Genomic DNA, 13,789 nt, shown 5'->3' with positions numbered 1-13,789 from the left:
ACTCAGCATAATGTTCTCCAGGTTCACGCATATTGTCGCAAATGACAGGATTTTCTTCTTTTTAAAGGCTCATTAATAGTCCATTGTATATGTGTGTATAATATTGATATTTGTGCATATAGTAATATTTATGTATCAGAATATATGAATAATATATACATATATACGTGTTTTCTTTATCTAGTCATCCATCAACATTTAGGTTGTTTCCATAACTTGGCTATTGTGAATAATGCTGCAATGAACATGGGAGTACAGCTATCTCTTCGAGATAGTGATTTCATTTCCTTTGGCTATATATACCTAGAAGTGGAATTGCTGGATCATATAATAGTTCTATTTTAAATTTTTGATGAAACTCCATACTATTTTCCATAATGGCTGTACCAGTTTACATTCCCACCATCAGTGTACAATGGTTCCCTTTTCTCCACATTCTCAACAACACTTGTTATCTTTTGACATTTTTATTTATTTATTTATTTATTGGCTGCATTGGGTCTTCGTTGCTGCACGTGGGCTTTCTCTAGTTGCGGCGAGCGGGGGCTACTCTTCGTTGCAGTGCGCAGGCTTCTCATTGCGGTGCCTTCTCTTTGTTGCAGGGCACAGGCTCTAGGTGCGTGGGCTTCAGTATTTGTGGCGCACGGGCTTAGTTGCTCTGCGGCATGTGGGATCTTCCCGACCAGGGCTGGAACCCACGTCCCCTGCACTGGCAGGCGGGTTCTTAACCACTGCACCAGGGAAGTCCCTCTTTTGACTTTTTGATAATAACAATCCCTAAAAGATATAAGGTGATATCTCACTGTAGTTTTGATTTCCCTGGTGATTAGTGATGTTGAGCATCTTTTCATATACATGACTTCAGTTGGCCATTTGTATATCTTCTTTGGGAAAATGTCTATTCAGGTCCTTTTCCCATTTTTAAGTTGGTTTATTTGATGTTTTTTGCTATTGAGTTGTAAGAGTTCCTTTTATATTTTGGATATCAATCCCTTATTGGATGTATGATTTGCAAATATTTTCCCCCATTCCATAGATTGCCCTCTCATTTTGTTATTTATTTCCTTTGCTGTGCAGAAACATTTCAGTTTGATGTAGTCCCATTTGTTTATTTTTGCTTTTGTTGCCTGAGCTTTTGGTGCCAAATCCAAGAAATCATTGCTAAGACCAATGCCTAGGAGATTTCCCCCTGTTTTCTTCTAGGAGTTTTATGGTTTTCAGTCATACCTTTAAGTCTTTTATCCATTTAGACATTGATTTTGGTGTATGGTGTAAGATAAGAGTCCAATTTCATTCTTTTGCATGTCGATATCCAGTTTTCCCAACAGCATTTACTGAAAAGTCTATCCTTTACCCATTTTGTATTCTTGGTGCCTTTGTCAAAAATTAGTTGACCATAAAAGTGTGGGTTGATTTCTGGATGTTCTGTTCCATTGATTTCTGTGTCTGTTTTTATGCCAGTACCAAACTGTTTTGATTAATGTAGCTTGGTAACATAGTTTGAAATCAGGAAATGTGATGCTTCCAGTTTTGTTCTTCTTGCTCAAGATTGCTTTAGCTATTTGGGGTCCTTTGTATTTCCATATGAATTTTAGGGTTTTTTTTTTCTATTTCTGTGAAAAATGCCATTGGAATTTTTAGAGGGATTGCATTGAATCTATAGATTGCTTTGGGTAATGGGGATATTTTAACAATATTAATTCTTCCAACCCATGAATACAAGATATCTTTCCATATCTTTTTGTCTTCTTCAGTTTCTTTCAGAAATTATGGGGGGGTGGGGGTGAAATATGAGAAGTTGGGTAACAGAAAGTTGTTGAGAGCCCAGAAAGGGAGAGAACTTCAAGAATAAAATGCACAATGCTAAGAGCCACCAGCATCTGTGCTGAAGACAAGCTACTGAGAGGTTAATTGCAACTTGAAAAAAATATTTTTTTTTCACTGGTGATATGACCCTAAGCCAACTGTAAAGGCATTTGGGAGCAAGAGAGTGGTAACTATGATTTTGAAAAATTGATAGTGAAAGGAAGGAAGAAGAGGCAGTCAGAGGAGGTGGGGAGGTAGTGGGGTTGTGTGCCCTCATAACATGGTTCTGCTTCAGCACTTATGTTCTCCTTCACGGAACATCTCCTTCTGACAAACCCAGCCTTTCACCACTGGAAATAGAAAAGAGTGAATTCATATAGGCAGCTCACCTCGTTGACCTGAAAACTACTACTGGAAAAAAGAGAAAGAAATCCTTTACCTTCTAGAACCTTCAAGGGGATAATGTATTCAAGGTGGAAAAATATTTTTCTTTTAGGCAACCACTGAAGAAACTGAAACAAACAGTCAAGAAGATGAGAATGATGGTGAAAAAACAGAAAAGGGGAATACAGAAGTTGCCTCATCAGGTTTGTTTTTATAACAGACTAGTTTTAAGGTAAAGCGTGATAGCTCTTAAGAGAGTGAAAATAGAAAAGGTAGTGAATGAGGCTCTGTGACTGGTGTGGTTGTGCTGCCACCTAGTGACTTCCTGGGGGAAATTCTGACCAAGTGATTTATCTTGCTGTAAAAAAAAAAAAAAACAGGAACCCATGCTTTTTTGCTACCTTGTTTCGTTTTGGGTTTTTTTTGAAAGTTTAACTCCATCATCATAAAAGAGTTATATTTCCCCAAATCAATAATGCTAAAAACTGAGGGTTATATTTAACACACAGTAACAACAATAGATAAGACAGATTAAAAATATATCATCAAAATAGATGCTGAGGGCTTCCCTGGTGGCGCAATGGTTGAGAGTCCGCCTGCCGATTCAGGGGACACAGGTTCGTGCCCCGGTCCGGGAAGATCCCACATGCCGCGGAGCAGCTAGGCCCGTGAGCCATGGCCGCTGAGCCTGCGCGTCCGGAGCCTGTGCTCCACAACAAGAGAGGCCACAACAGTGAGAGGCCCGCGTACCTAAAAAAAAAAAAAAATATATATATATATATATATATATATATATATATATATATATATATATATAGAGAGAGAGAGAGAGAGAGAGAGAGAGAGAGAGAGAGAGAGAGAGAGAGGTAGATAGATAGATAGATGCTGAAGTGGTAAACCCAATGAATAGTTTGAAAGAATAAAGTAATGCCACACATATGAACAGTGAGAATGAATAGAAACCCACTCTTCCCTAAAGTAATATTTCTCGATATTTTTAACACATTTTTTCTTTTGATAAACATGAAACCTCTCACCCTCTTCTAATACCAAGTTATTTTTAAATGGCATTGTAAAGTAAATTAAAAGTCATTACTAAAAATTTTAGCGTATACTTTTTCAAACTAGACTGTACCTCCACATTCTGATATGCTCCCTCAGGTGGTGACTTTTCCACCCACTTTAGACTGTACCAAATTCTTCTTTGTATATACGAGAACACTTAATTTTCATTGCATTATATTGATTTTAACCACACAATCCTTAACACATTCCAATTATGAAAACATGATGTTAAAAAGGAACATCGAAATACAAAAGGAAGAGTCAGGCTGCCCCTCATTTGGAAAGAAATTTGGATAGAAATTATCTATAAATGTTCACCTGTCCAACCCACCTCTCGTAATATTTCCTGCCAGCATTTTGTTTCATGTAGTGTTATTCATATGTAAACTGGGACTCTTATTCAGAACTTAAGTTTTTCATAGTGGGGTTCTTTGATGTGTTTTATGTTGCTTGATTTTTTAATAATATCATGAAAGAGCCTAGAGAATTCTAGTACCTGAAGCTCTTTTGTACCTCTCATCACACTGTAATCCAGCTCCGTGTTGCCCCGGGCAAGATATGTACTCAGTGTACTTCCTGGCGTGGCAGCACCAACGAGCCTTTATATGGTTTTCATCTTGTTCTTTATGTTTCTGAATGTAACTCCATTTCAGAGCCACAGTATTTTACATCAACTGTGACTCGATCCAGCCCGACCGTGGCCTTTGTGGAGCTTTCCTCCAGCCCCCAGGTGAAGAACGAGGTGCCAGAAGAGAAAGACCAGAAGAAACCGCAAAATGAAATGAGTGGAAAGGTGGAACTGGTGCTGTCACAAAAGGTGAGGTGGACTAAAGCCGTTAAGTCCACGATTCATGTGGCTTCATGTTACTGCCGGCTGCTATGGTGGCACCATTTTGTAATGAAGATTTATTGTCTCTCCTGATCTTGTTTCCTACCTTTGATCTGTATTTTTTTTTCTTAATACAAATATAATACATGTTCATTGTAAAAAAAAAGTAACTACATATAGAAAGATGTCTGTGTTAGGCCACTTGGGCTGCTATAACAGAAAACGATAGACTTGGTGGCTTATAAACAACAGAAATTTATTTCTGTCAGTTATGGCAGCTGGGAGGTGCAAGAGCAAGGCACTGACAGTCAGCATCTGGTGAGAACCCACTTCCTGACTCACAGACAGCTGTCTTCTTGTTGTGCCCTCACTTGGCAGAAGGGCCAAGGGAGCTCTTCTGAGTCTCTTTTATACCGTCACTAGTCCCATTCATGAGATCTTCACCCCCATGACCTAATCACCTCCCAAAAGGCCCAGCTCCCAATACCATTACCTTGAGGGTTTAGGGTTTCAGCATATGAATTTTGGGGGGACACAAACATTCAGCCTATAGCTATTTATTTTTAATGTATATTTACAGTGATATACATGTAAATATGTAACAAATCTATCAAATAATATGTGTAAATATACATAAAATATATAAATAAAAAACAGAAATAGAGCAAGAGAGAGAAAAAGTCACTGAAACCTACCTCTCTATTAATAATAAGTGGTAAATATATTCTTTCAACATCTTTTAAAATTTATTTTAAATGGCTAATTTTTAATTATGAAGAATTATATACATTTAAAGGAAAAATGTAGTATAGATATCTGTTACAAAGCTTTGCAGTTAGGTTTTAGTTTGCCATGCATGAGCTTGCTTATCTGTAACTTACTCCATATTCTCTTTCCGATATTTACCTATTTTACAGTAATGGTACTTCTGATGCCTCTGAACTTGAATAACAAGGAAACTAGAAAATTATTATTCTGATATAATGGGTTTTAACATCTTGTTTTTATTAAATTTCTTCTTTGTTTGGAGTCTAATCTCTTTCATATTAATTTAGTTTGTTTTCAGGCACAGTCTAAAAGTCATCTTTTGTACCTGTTGTCCTCAACCTTGGTTACCCTTTAGAATTTAATAGATACCAGGTCATATAAATCTCAGTCTCTGGGAACAGGGCTCAGGCATCTGTATTTTCAAAAGCTCCCCAGGTGATTCTGATGGGTCACCAAGATAGAGTACAACTGACTTGCGTACTAGATACTTTATGTGGTGATATTCCAACTTTAAAAATTAAACCTAAATTTGGATTTGACTTTAGAGTGAAAAATTTACCACTTCTAGTTCTGGTTCATCTATCATCTACTCAACCAATAGTGGTTGTGCACCTACTATGTGCCAGGTACTCTGCAGACACTGGATATTCAACAGTGAATAAGACATAGCCCCTGGCCTTAAGATGCTGAGGGTGCTGTATGCCTGGTGGAGCCCAAAATGCCTGCTTCCCTGATGCCTTTTGGGGATTTCAGACTCTAGCTACTCCCCCATTTTTATACATAGAGAATTAAAAAATGGTCTGGAGGTCTGAACAGAAGAACCTAACTGTAGGAAAAGTGTTGGGGGCAGACAGGATTTCCTGCCTTTGCAGGTTGTGCCTGATCCACATTACACTTGTAATCTATTTATTTATTCTTCTTGCAAATTGACCTTTTATCCTATGTAAATATAAAATGAAAGGAAAACTCTATAACATTGCTAGAAAAAAATATTTTTTAAATCAAACAAAATGGATACCATAACATAAAAAATATTCATCTGCATTCCTCATCTGCGTAACCTCATCTATGTGATCCATCTTTGGACCCCCAGTCTCATGGCTACCCTACTATGGAAAAAATTGTTTTCAGGTGTTCTTAACTCTGTGTGTATGAGTGTGTGTGTGCACACACACACGCTGCACGTGTGCCCACGCATGTACATGCACCATGGACCCTTTGTCTATCTGGTAAATGTTATTCTCAGAATAATATTGTTTAAACCATAAAATACACAGCATTACCAAGTTTTCCTTGGTATCAGGTAGTACAAAATATGTATAACCACATGACTTCTTTTCTGTGGACTCCAGGTTAAGAATCTCTGCTAGATGATTAGCAAATGGAATAATGGTCTTTGAACCCAATGCTTTTCACACCATGTGAATTTCTCCTTTTCTCCTTTCTCTACTTTACAGTTAACTTTTAGAGAAAGAAAGAAAGAAAGATGATGACAGTGGTTGCAACAGCTTTTATTTTCTGACTTCACTTGAGAGTGTTACCTTTATAAAACGAAGTACCAATGCACACAGGCTGACTTTTTACATAGTGGGTATTTTGAGCATTTCTGCTGAGATTAACTGTTTCATTTACAACCAGGCATTATCTGAAACATATTTTTGTCAATTCCACTATGGAGGAAATGGTATGAGCTTAAGATTTGAGAGTTGTCAACTTTGGTAAATCTAGGCCTTAGGTTTTGCTGCATGTTTAACACTGAAGTTCATTTGGACATCTGGTTGACCTCTGTAATGCAGAACAATTAACTGTATTTTCTTCAAGATTCCGTTAGGGTTGAATATATTATTCATCAAGAAAAATAAAATCTTACTGAGGAGAAATTCTAGACATTAAATCATCCTGAGGACCAAATAAGAGATCAGCTTATGATGAAACAAGTGCTCTGGAGCCTCACTTGCCCACTGGCCATAAAATTAATCTCTTCATGGCCACCAGCCAGTGAATCAGAGAAGATTCTTTAAGCAGCTAAAAGGACATCGGAACTGATACAGCCACACTCCTCATTCTGATCTCTGCTCAGAGTCTATTGACTCTTTATTTTGGTCATTAGTTTGGTTATCTGGTCTTTCAGGAATCAGTTGATTAGAAGCAACAAATCGGAAGGAGGGTGTTCTACCAAAGGCCCTTCCGACTGGGGAGAAACAAAATAAAATTAACTAGCAATAACAAGAAAAATCTGTTTTTACAAAGCAAACATAAGAATTTTTAAAGCCTGTAATTTAGGATCTATTTACCATAAGGTCACGTGGTCTAACATGCTTCAAAAATCCCTTAAGGGCATCATCGCTATGGCACTGTTTGATATAATGGTTATTTACAATAATGCTTCTTTGTCAACAAGCACAGTATATTGTCTGTAATGTGCTTTGCGTAAATTTGTTGGGGGGGGGTATGTAGTGTCTCAAGAATAATGCCCATTAGAAGGTAATATTACTTTAATATTTAATACTTACATAGTAAGAATTTTTTTTAAATCTTAAGTGGAACATCTCACTTCCTGACATTACAAATTCAGTATGATGTAGTACCAAGAAGAGAAACCGTGATTGATCCCAATAAGAACATGAGACAGAGTGATGTATTATCTCAAATATGAAATATTGTCCTCTGAGTTTGAAGAAACATGATCATCAAATTTTTATGCTCTAGTTTGATTTCTCTGAAAAATTGACCTCTATATTAATGTAGAAAAACATGAAGGGGTTTAGAGAAGGGGCAAAATTTTCCATTTACAATTTAAATGTTTGGGCTTATTGACTTATTGTAGCCATGGATCCTTACATTTTATTTCACCTGTGCATTTATTAATGGACAATACTTGTAATGTTTATGTCTGTTGCCCATGATCCAGGTGGTAAAGCCAAAATCTCCAGAACCAGAAGCAACCCTGACGTTTCCATTTCTGGACAAAATGCCTGAAAGCAGCCAATTACCTTTGCCAAATCTCAGTTCTCAAGGTAAAAAGATAGAAATGTTTTGTTTTAGTTCTACGTGTTCTGCTGGGCCCATTTGTAGTGAAATATTCTTCATTTTCAAGGGAGATTACTTCCTTTATGTTGATGTACCTTTAGCCATTGGGTTTGCCAGAGTCCATGATGGCTGAATTAATCACTTCAGAATGGAGGTTTGGAGCTACAGTCTCTATTTGGCTTAGCCAGGAACCCCAGCTGCCAAGACCGTTTTGTCAGCCAGGCATTGTAGGCACAATAGGGCCTATACAAGTATTTCATACCCGAAAATAATTTTTATTGGCTCTTAAATATTTTAAAAATTACAAAATAAAAAATCAATAACTTTAATAGTTTATGATCTTAATATTATATCAAGTTCATTAACTGTTAATTGCCTAGTCTTCCTAAAATATTCATTTAATTTGACAGTGATTTTGGAAGAAAGTCAGATTTTCTTGCCCCATAATAGTTCCTGGCTGTGCATGATGATTACCAAGAAACATTCATGATCATAGATTAAATGTGTTACTCATAGCCAAAAACTTTAATCTTTCCAAAAATTCTTTACAGTTAGAATATATAGTTATATGGAACACATATATATAGGCTGAGGATAAACCTTAATATATTTCATATGTCTGATACATTTTATTTTATTTTTTTAACATCTTTATTGGAGTATAATTGCTTTACAATGGTGTGTTAGTTTCTGCTGCATAACAAAGTGAATCAGCTATACATATACATATATCCCCATATCCCCTCCCTCTTGCGTCTCCCTCCCACCCTCCCTATCCCACCCCTCTAGTTGGTCACAAAGCACCGAGCTGATCTCCCTGTGCTATGCAGTTGCTTCCCACTAGCTAGCTATTTTACATGTGGTAGTGTATCTATGTCCATGCCACTCTCTCACTTTGTCCCATGTTTGATACATTTTAACATGTTTGGTATAATTTAGGGAGGGATGGCCTCAAAAAATATGGGCGTTTAGGGCCTCTGAAGGTCTTAAAATGGCAATGGCCACTGCAAACTCCCCAAGTACCTTTAGGCCATGTATAGGTTGTGAATTCACCCCTTCACTCTTTAAGAGCCCAACTTGAATCCCTTTATCTTGGTAAGAACCCCAGGCGCCCACAACCACCAGAAAGGAGCCTGAGGGCTGTGAACAGTAGGGGGATGGGTCCTGAGGATTCCATGATCCATAGGGACTATGCTTCACAAGAGACAGACCACCGGGCTTTACCAGTGTGAGTTCTCTCTCTTTACTGATGTGATGTGAAAACGGCAAGAGTTCAGGAGGCAAGAACTATAAGGTTTCTTGTTTTTCTTTTTTAATGTGCTTTCCCCAGTACACTTTATAGATCTATCAGTCCAGGCAAAGAGAAGATGTACAGGGTCATTGTGGCTGGGGACTTGTTGCTACTTTTCTTTTCAAGGATGGGCAGCTCTTTGGCAGAATGCTATTTGGCTTCCATTAGTCTTTGTTGACGGCTGGGAGATAAGTTGGGCTCTATCTACATAACAGGAAGTACTCGGGAGGGAATTAATTGGTACCTGTACTGATGATCACTAGCTTCTTAATGTGGAAACAAGTTCAATACTGTCTTCAAAGCATTTGATTTAAATTCGTCAGCCCTACTGTCCTGATGGGAAGTGACAAAAGTAAATTCTCCTAACTGGGTCATCAATTGGTCACATTTAGATTTTAATTCTGCCCTATTTCTAGCACTTTTTAATTGCGTATATAAGTAATATAGAGAGGAAATAGATATTTTAAGCCATATTAATTAGTTTTATTGTCTTAGATATTTTTACATCTAATTATCTGTTGTAAGGCATTTCGATTTTGTAAAATGTGCTGTTGAATTAAGGGACTTTACTTCATGCTTTATCTAAGGTGAATGAAAAATAAAATTCAGTGGCACTAGAGCATTTCCAAAATCATTCTTCAAGATGGGATTATATTTGTCATACACCTGTTCCATACTCTTGTCTGGCTCATGGAAGCTGTAATTACAGCTGCAGGCTCTGGAGACAGAAGGCCTGGCTTCAAATTCTGGCTCTTCGAGTTCTAATCTGTATGATCATACCCACCAAGCTCTCTCTAATCTCTGTCACCTGTAAACTGGAAATAATAACAGTACCAACCTCATAGGGTTGTTAGAAGAATTAAATGAGATAAACCAAAAAAAAAAAAAGCATTTAGCTCAACATCTGACCTAGAATAAGCACTACAGTATAATCTAGTAGCTGCAGAATAGTTGCAGTAGGAGTAGGAGTATAAAGCAAGGTGCCAGGCAGGAATAAAGCATTCTTAAATGCTCTCCTTAAAATATATTGTAGAGACATAGCAGTAATTTTCAAACCTGAGATGTGGCAGGGTCTCCTACAGGATTAATTAAAACACCGCTCTCTGGACCCCACCCGTACAGCGTCTGATTGTGTAGGTCTGAGCTGGGGCCACAGTATTTACATTTCTAACAAGTTCCCAAAGGTGATGCTGATGCTACAGATCCAGGGACCACACTCTGGAAACCACTGGCTTGAAGTATGTGTTTAAATTGTGTACCAAAAACATCACTGGTAGATGTAAAAATAACATTAATACTTGTTTGGAGTGTATAAAGTTCCTATCTTTCAAGAAGCAAAAGGCCTCTAATAAATGTAGTCTTAAAAGACATGATTTGTCTTTAATTAGGGGTTGACGGGGGAGTATAGCGCTTTGTCCAGCTATAAAAAGTCAACATAGGGACTTTCCTGGTGGCGCAGTGGTTGGTAGTCCACCTGCCGATGCAGGGAACACGGGTTCGTGCCCCGGTCCAGGAAGATCCCACATGCCGCGGAGCGGCTGGGCCCGTGAGCCATGGCCGCTGAGCCTGCACGTCTGGAGCCTGTGCTCCGCAACAGGAGAGGCCACAACAGTGAGAGGCCCGCGTACTGAAAAAAAAAAAAAAAAAAAAAAAAAGTCAGCATACATTTAAGTGACTAGTCAGAGGCTGCACATCAAGTCCAAAGAAGCTGTAGGGCCAGGATCAGGAATCCTGGAGCCATACCTAACATTCTCTCCCCAGGACAGTGATGATGCCACCATCTCCACCAAGTGGTCTGTTTCTCGACTGCTCAGACAGGCTACTGCAGATGTGCTGGGGGCCCTAGTGATGCTCCACAGATTTCCCTTAAACATACACATGTGCACAAATAGTCTTTAAATACTCTGAAAACATTCATAAAATAACATTTAAAGAGGACAGATTTTCTTTTCTCAACTGTCTCCCAATAGTAGAAAGATATCTTGAATTGATGTTTCAGGAAAATATGTGCACATTTTAAAAACCGATGTCTTTACTTGCATTGAGAATGATGACAGATGAGCATAGCATTTAGGTTAAGGATGCAAATGCCTGCCTTCAGCTTCTGTCTGCTTGATGCCACCCCATTACAGATACACACATACACATCTTTTTACTACACACGTATATAACTGCCACCACAGACTTCCATAATAACATTTATAAAGTGTGTAAGAATAATTGAACTCATCTCTGCTGTCTTTTATACTTTTCTAGTGCTTTCCAAAAGCAATGTAAACTGTGCATTTTGCCCTTACATCACACATCATCCCATCATTTTTGAGATTCAGCATCTTAACAATATCACCTTTAAGTATGAGCTCCTAAACTCCCACCCAACACCAAACAATAGCATAAACTGGCCCATCTATGGACTTTTGACCACATCTTCGGGTTTTGTGTGCATTTTATTGAGATATTTTGTACTTTGGATTCTTTCACTCTCAATCCTTGTTCTGATGACAGCCGAACCTCCATTAGTACTTGGGAGTGTGGTTCTATTCAAGTCTCAGCCCTGTTTTCATGGTTTTTCTATTTGTTCTGTTCTGCCATCTGATCTAGAGTCGCCTGGCACTGCCAGCGTTCTGCTGAGAGTTCAGAACTCTTGGCGACGTTCCCAGTTTTTCTCCCAGTCAGGTAAAATGCATACTGGGGAGCTCTATTTCTTTTTTGCAAAATCCATGTTGTGGGCAACCAATTATATTTGGTACTTTTCTTCATTTCTGATTCCAGGGGCACACAGTTAGCAAAGAGCTGGTTCATTGATATCAGTACCAGTTATCAGTACTAAAATTGGGGGAAATTCGCAGAATTTTACTTTGATTTTGAAAATCCAAAGAAATAATATTCACCTTTTCTTTATGGTCTTCTTCTTTTTAAAAAAAAAAAACAAAAACAAAGATTAGACGCATTTACCTGGAACTGGTAACGGTCCTCTTGTTAACTGTGTCACCTTCTCTACTTCCTGGATGACATCTGGCCTCTCTCTGTGTGATCCTTCTCTGTGTCAGACAGTGAGGGAACTGGTCAGTCAAGCCAGAGTGCAAGGTGCCTTAAAACGAGCACTCATAGGAATAGATTTTGCTTCCTATAATCTAGTACCTGGTGCTAGTTGATGGGATCAATCATATTACACTGGTCATAACTTCTCTTGGTGATGGGTACAAGCTGCTTCAGGGGTCTGCTTTATCATGATTTTCTAATGCTCTTGGCTAACCAAAAAAAGTTGGTTTGAAGCTGACATAGGAACCACACTCCACTGAGACGATCAAAAAAGAAAGACAATTAGAAGCTACTCACATTGTGATCTTTTTTCCTTTCTTTCTATACAGTGGATTCTCCAAGCAGTGAAAAGTCACCTGTAACTACACCTGTAAGTAATCCCTACTGAGGAATAAGATCATGCATTTAGTGTGATTTTAATTTATAAGGTATTTGATTCACTTAAAGGGGATTCAATCAAAAATGGTCTCCAAACTTTTGATTGTAAAAGAACATTTTTGTCGCATATAATGCTGTCAGTTGAATTATGGAGAAAGAGATAGATTATCATTTTGCACAGTTGTTATCATGCCTGGAAGCAAAATGGTGAGTCAGGAAAGTAAAATCTAAAAGAAACAACCAAAATGAATGTGACATAAGGAATTAGTAATAAAATATGCAACTTCTGTAGGCATTCAAAATCAGCTTTTTAAATGAAGACAATACTTTAACACAGTGTATCATCAGCAGACAGGGCCCAGCCTGGACTTTCCCTGGGAGACCCATGCTGTCTGGGTTATATTCCTTCTCACAATCAGTATCTTGAATAATATGTATTTTTTAACATCTTTACTGGAGTATAACTGCTTTACAATGGTGTGTTAGTTTCTGCTTTATAACAAAGTGAATCAGCTATACGTATATACATATCCCCATATCTCTTCCCTTTGGCGTCTCCCTCCTACCCTCCCTATCCCACCCCTCTAGGCAGTCACAAAGCACTGAGCTGATCTCCCTGTGCTATGCAGCTGCTTCCCACTAGCTATCTGTTTTACATTTGGTAGTGTATATGTGTCCATGCCACTCTCTCACTTCGTCCCAGCTTACCCTTCCCCCTCCCCGTGTCCTCAAGTCCATTCTCTACATCTGTGTCTTTATTCCTGTCCTGCCCCGAGGTTCTTCAGAACCTTTTTTTTTTTTTAGATTCCATATATATGTGTTAGAATACAGTATTTGTTTTTCTCTTTCTGACTTACTTCACTCTGTATGACAGACTCTAGGTCTATCCACCTCACTACAAATAACTCAATTTCATTTCTTTTTATGGCTGAGTAATATTCCATTGTATATATGTGCCACATCTTCTTTATCCATTCATCTGTCAGTGGACACTTAGGTTGCTTCCATGTCCTGGTTATTGTAAATAGAGCTGCAATGAACATTGTGGTACATGACTCTTTTTGAATTATGGTTTTCTCAGGGTATATGCCCAGTAGTGGGATTGCTGGGTCATATGGTAGTTCTATTTTTCGTTTTTTGAGAAACCTCCATACAGTTCTCCATAGTGGCTGTATCAATTTACATTCCCACCAGCA

At 38.2% G+C, this 13,789-nt stretch overlaps 1 protein-coding gene across 8 annotated transcripts in view; it reads left to right on the top strand.

Annotated features, from left to right (window-relative positions):
- The window catches only part of LIMCH1 (LIM and calponin homology domains 1), a 338,591-nt gene that overhangs the window by 294,797 nt on the left and 30,005 nt on the right, over positions 1–13,789 (top strand). For all 8 annotated transcript variants that reach the window (XM_060091444.1, XM_060091435.1, XM_060091495.1 and 5 more), the window contains 4 exons: positions 2,303–2,393; positions 3,909–4,072; positions 7,764–7,869; positions 12,545–12,585. In XM_060091444.1, the coding sequence (XP_059947427.1) occupies positions 2,303–2,393; positions 3,909–4,072; positions 7,764–7,869; positions 12,545–12,585 (402 nt within the window). The remainder of the gene's footprint in view (positions 1–2,302; positions 2,394–3,908; positions 4,073–7,763; positions 7,870–12,544; positions 12,586–13,789) is intronic.

The sequence above is a fragment of the Mesoplodon densirostris genome, chromosome 1, assembly GCF_025265405.1.
Source record: "Mesoplodon densirostris isolate mMesDen1 chromosome 1, mMesDen1 primary haplotype, whole genome shotgun sequence".
Classification (NCBI taxonomy): Eukaryota; Metazoa; Chordata; class Mammalia; order Artiodactyla; family Ziphiidae; genus Mesoplodon; species Mesoplodon densirostris.
Note: the sequence above shows the minus strand (reverse complement) of the source record. Positions and strands in the feature narration are given on the sequence as shown.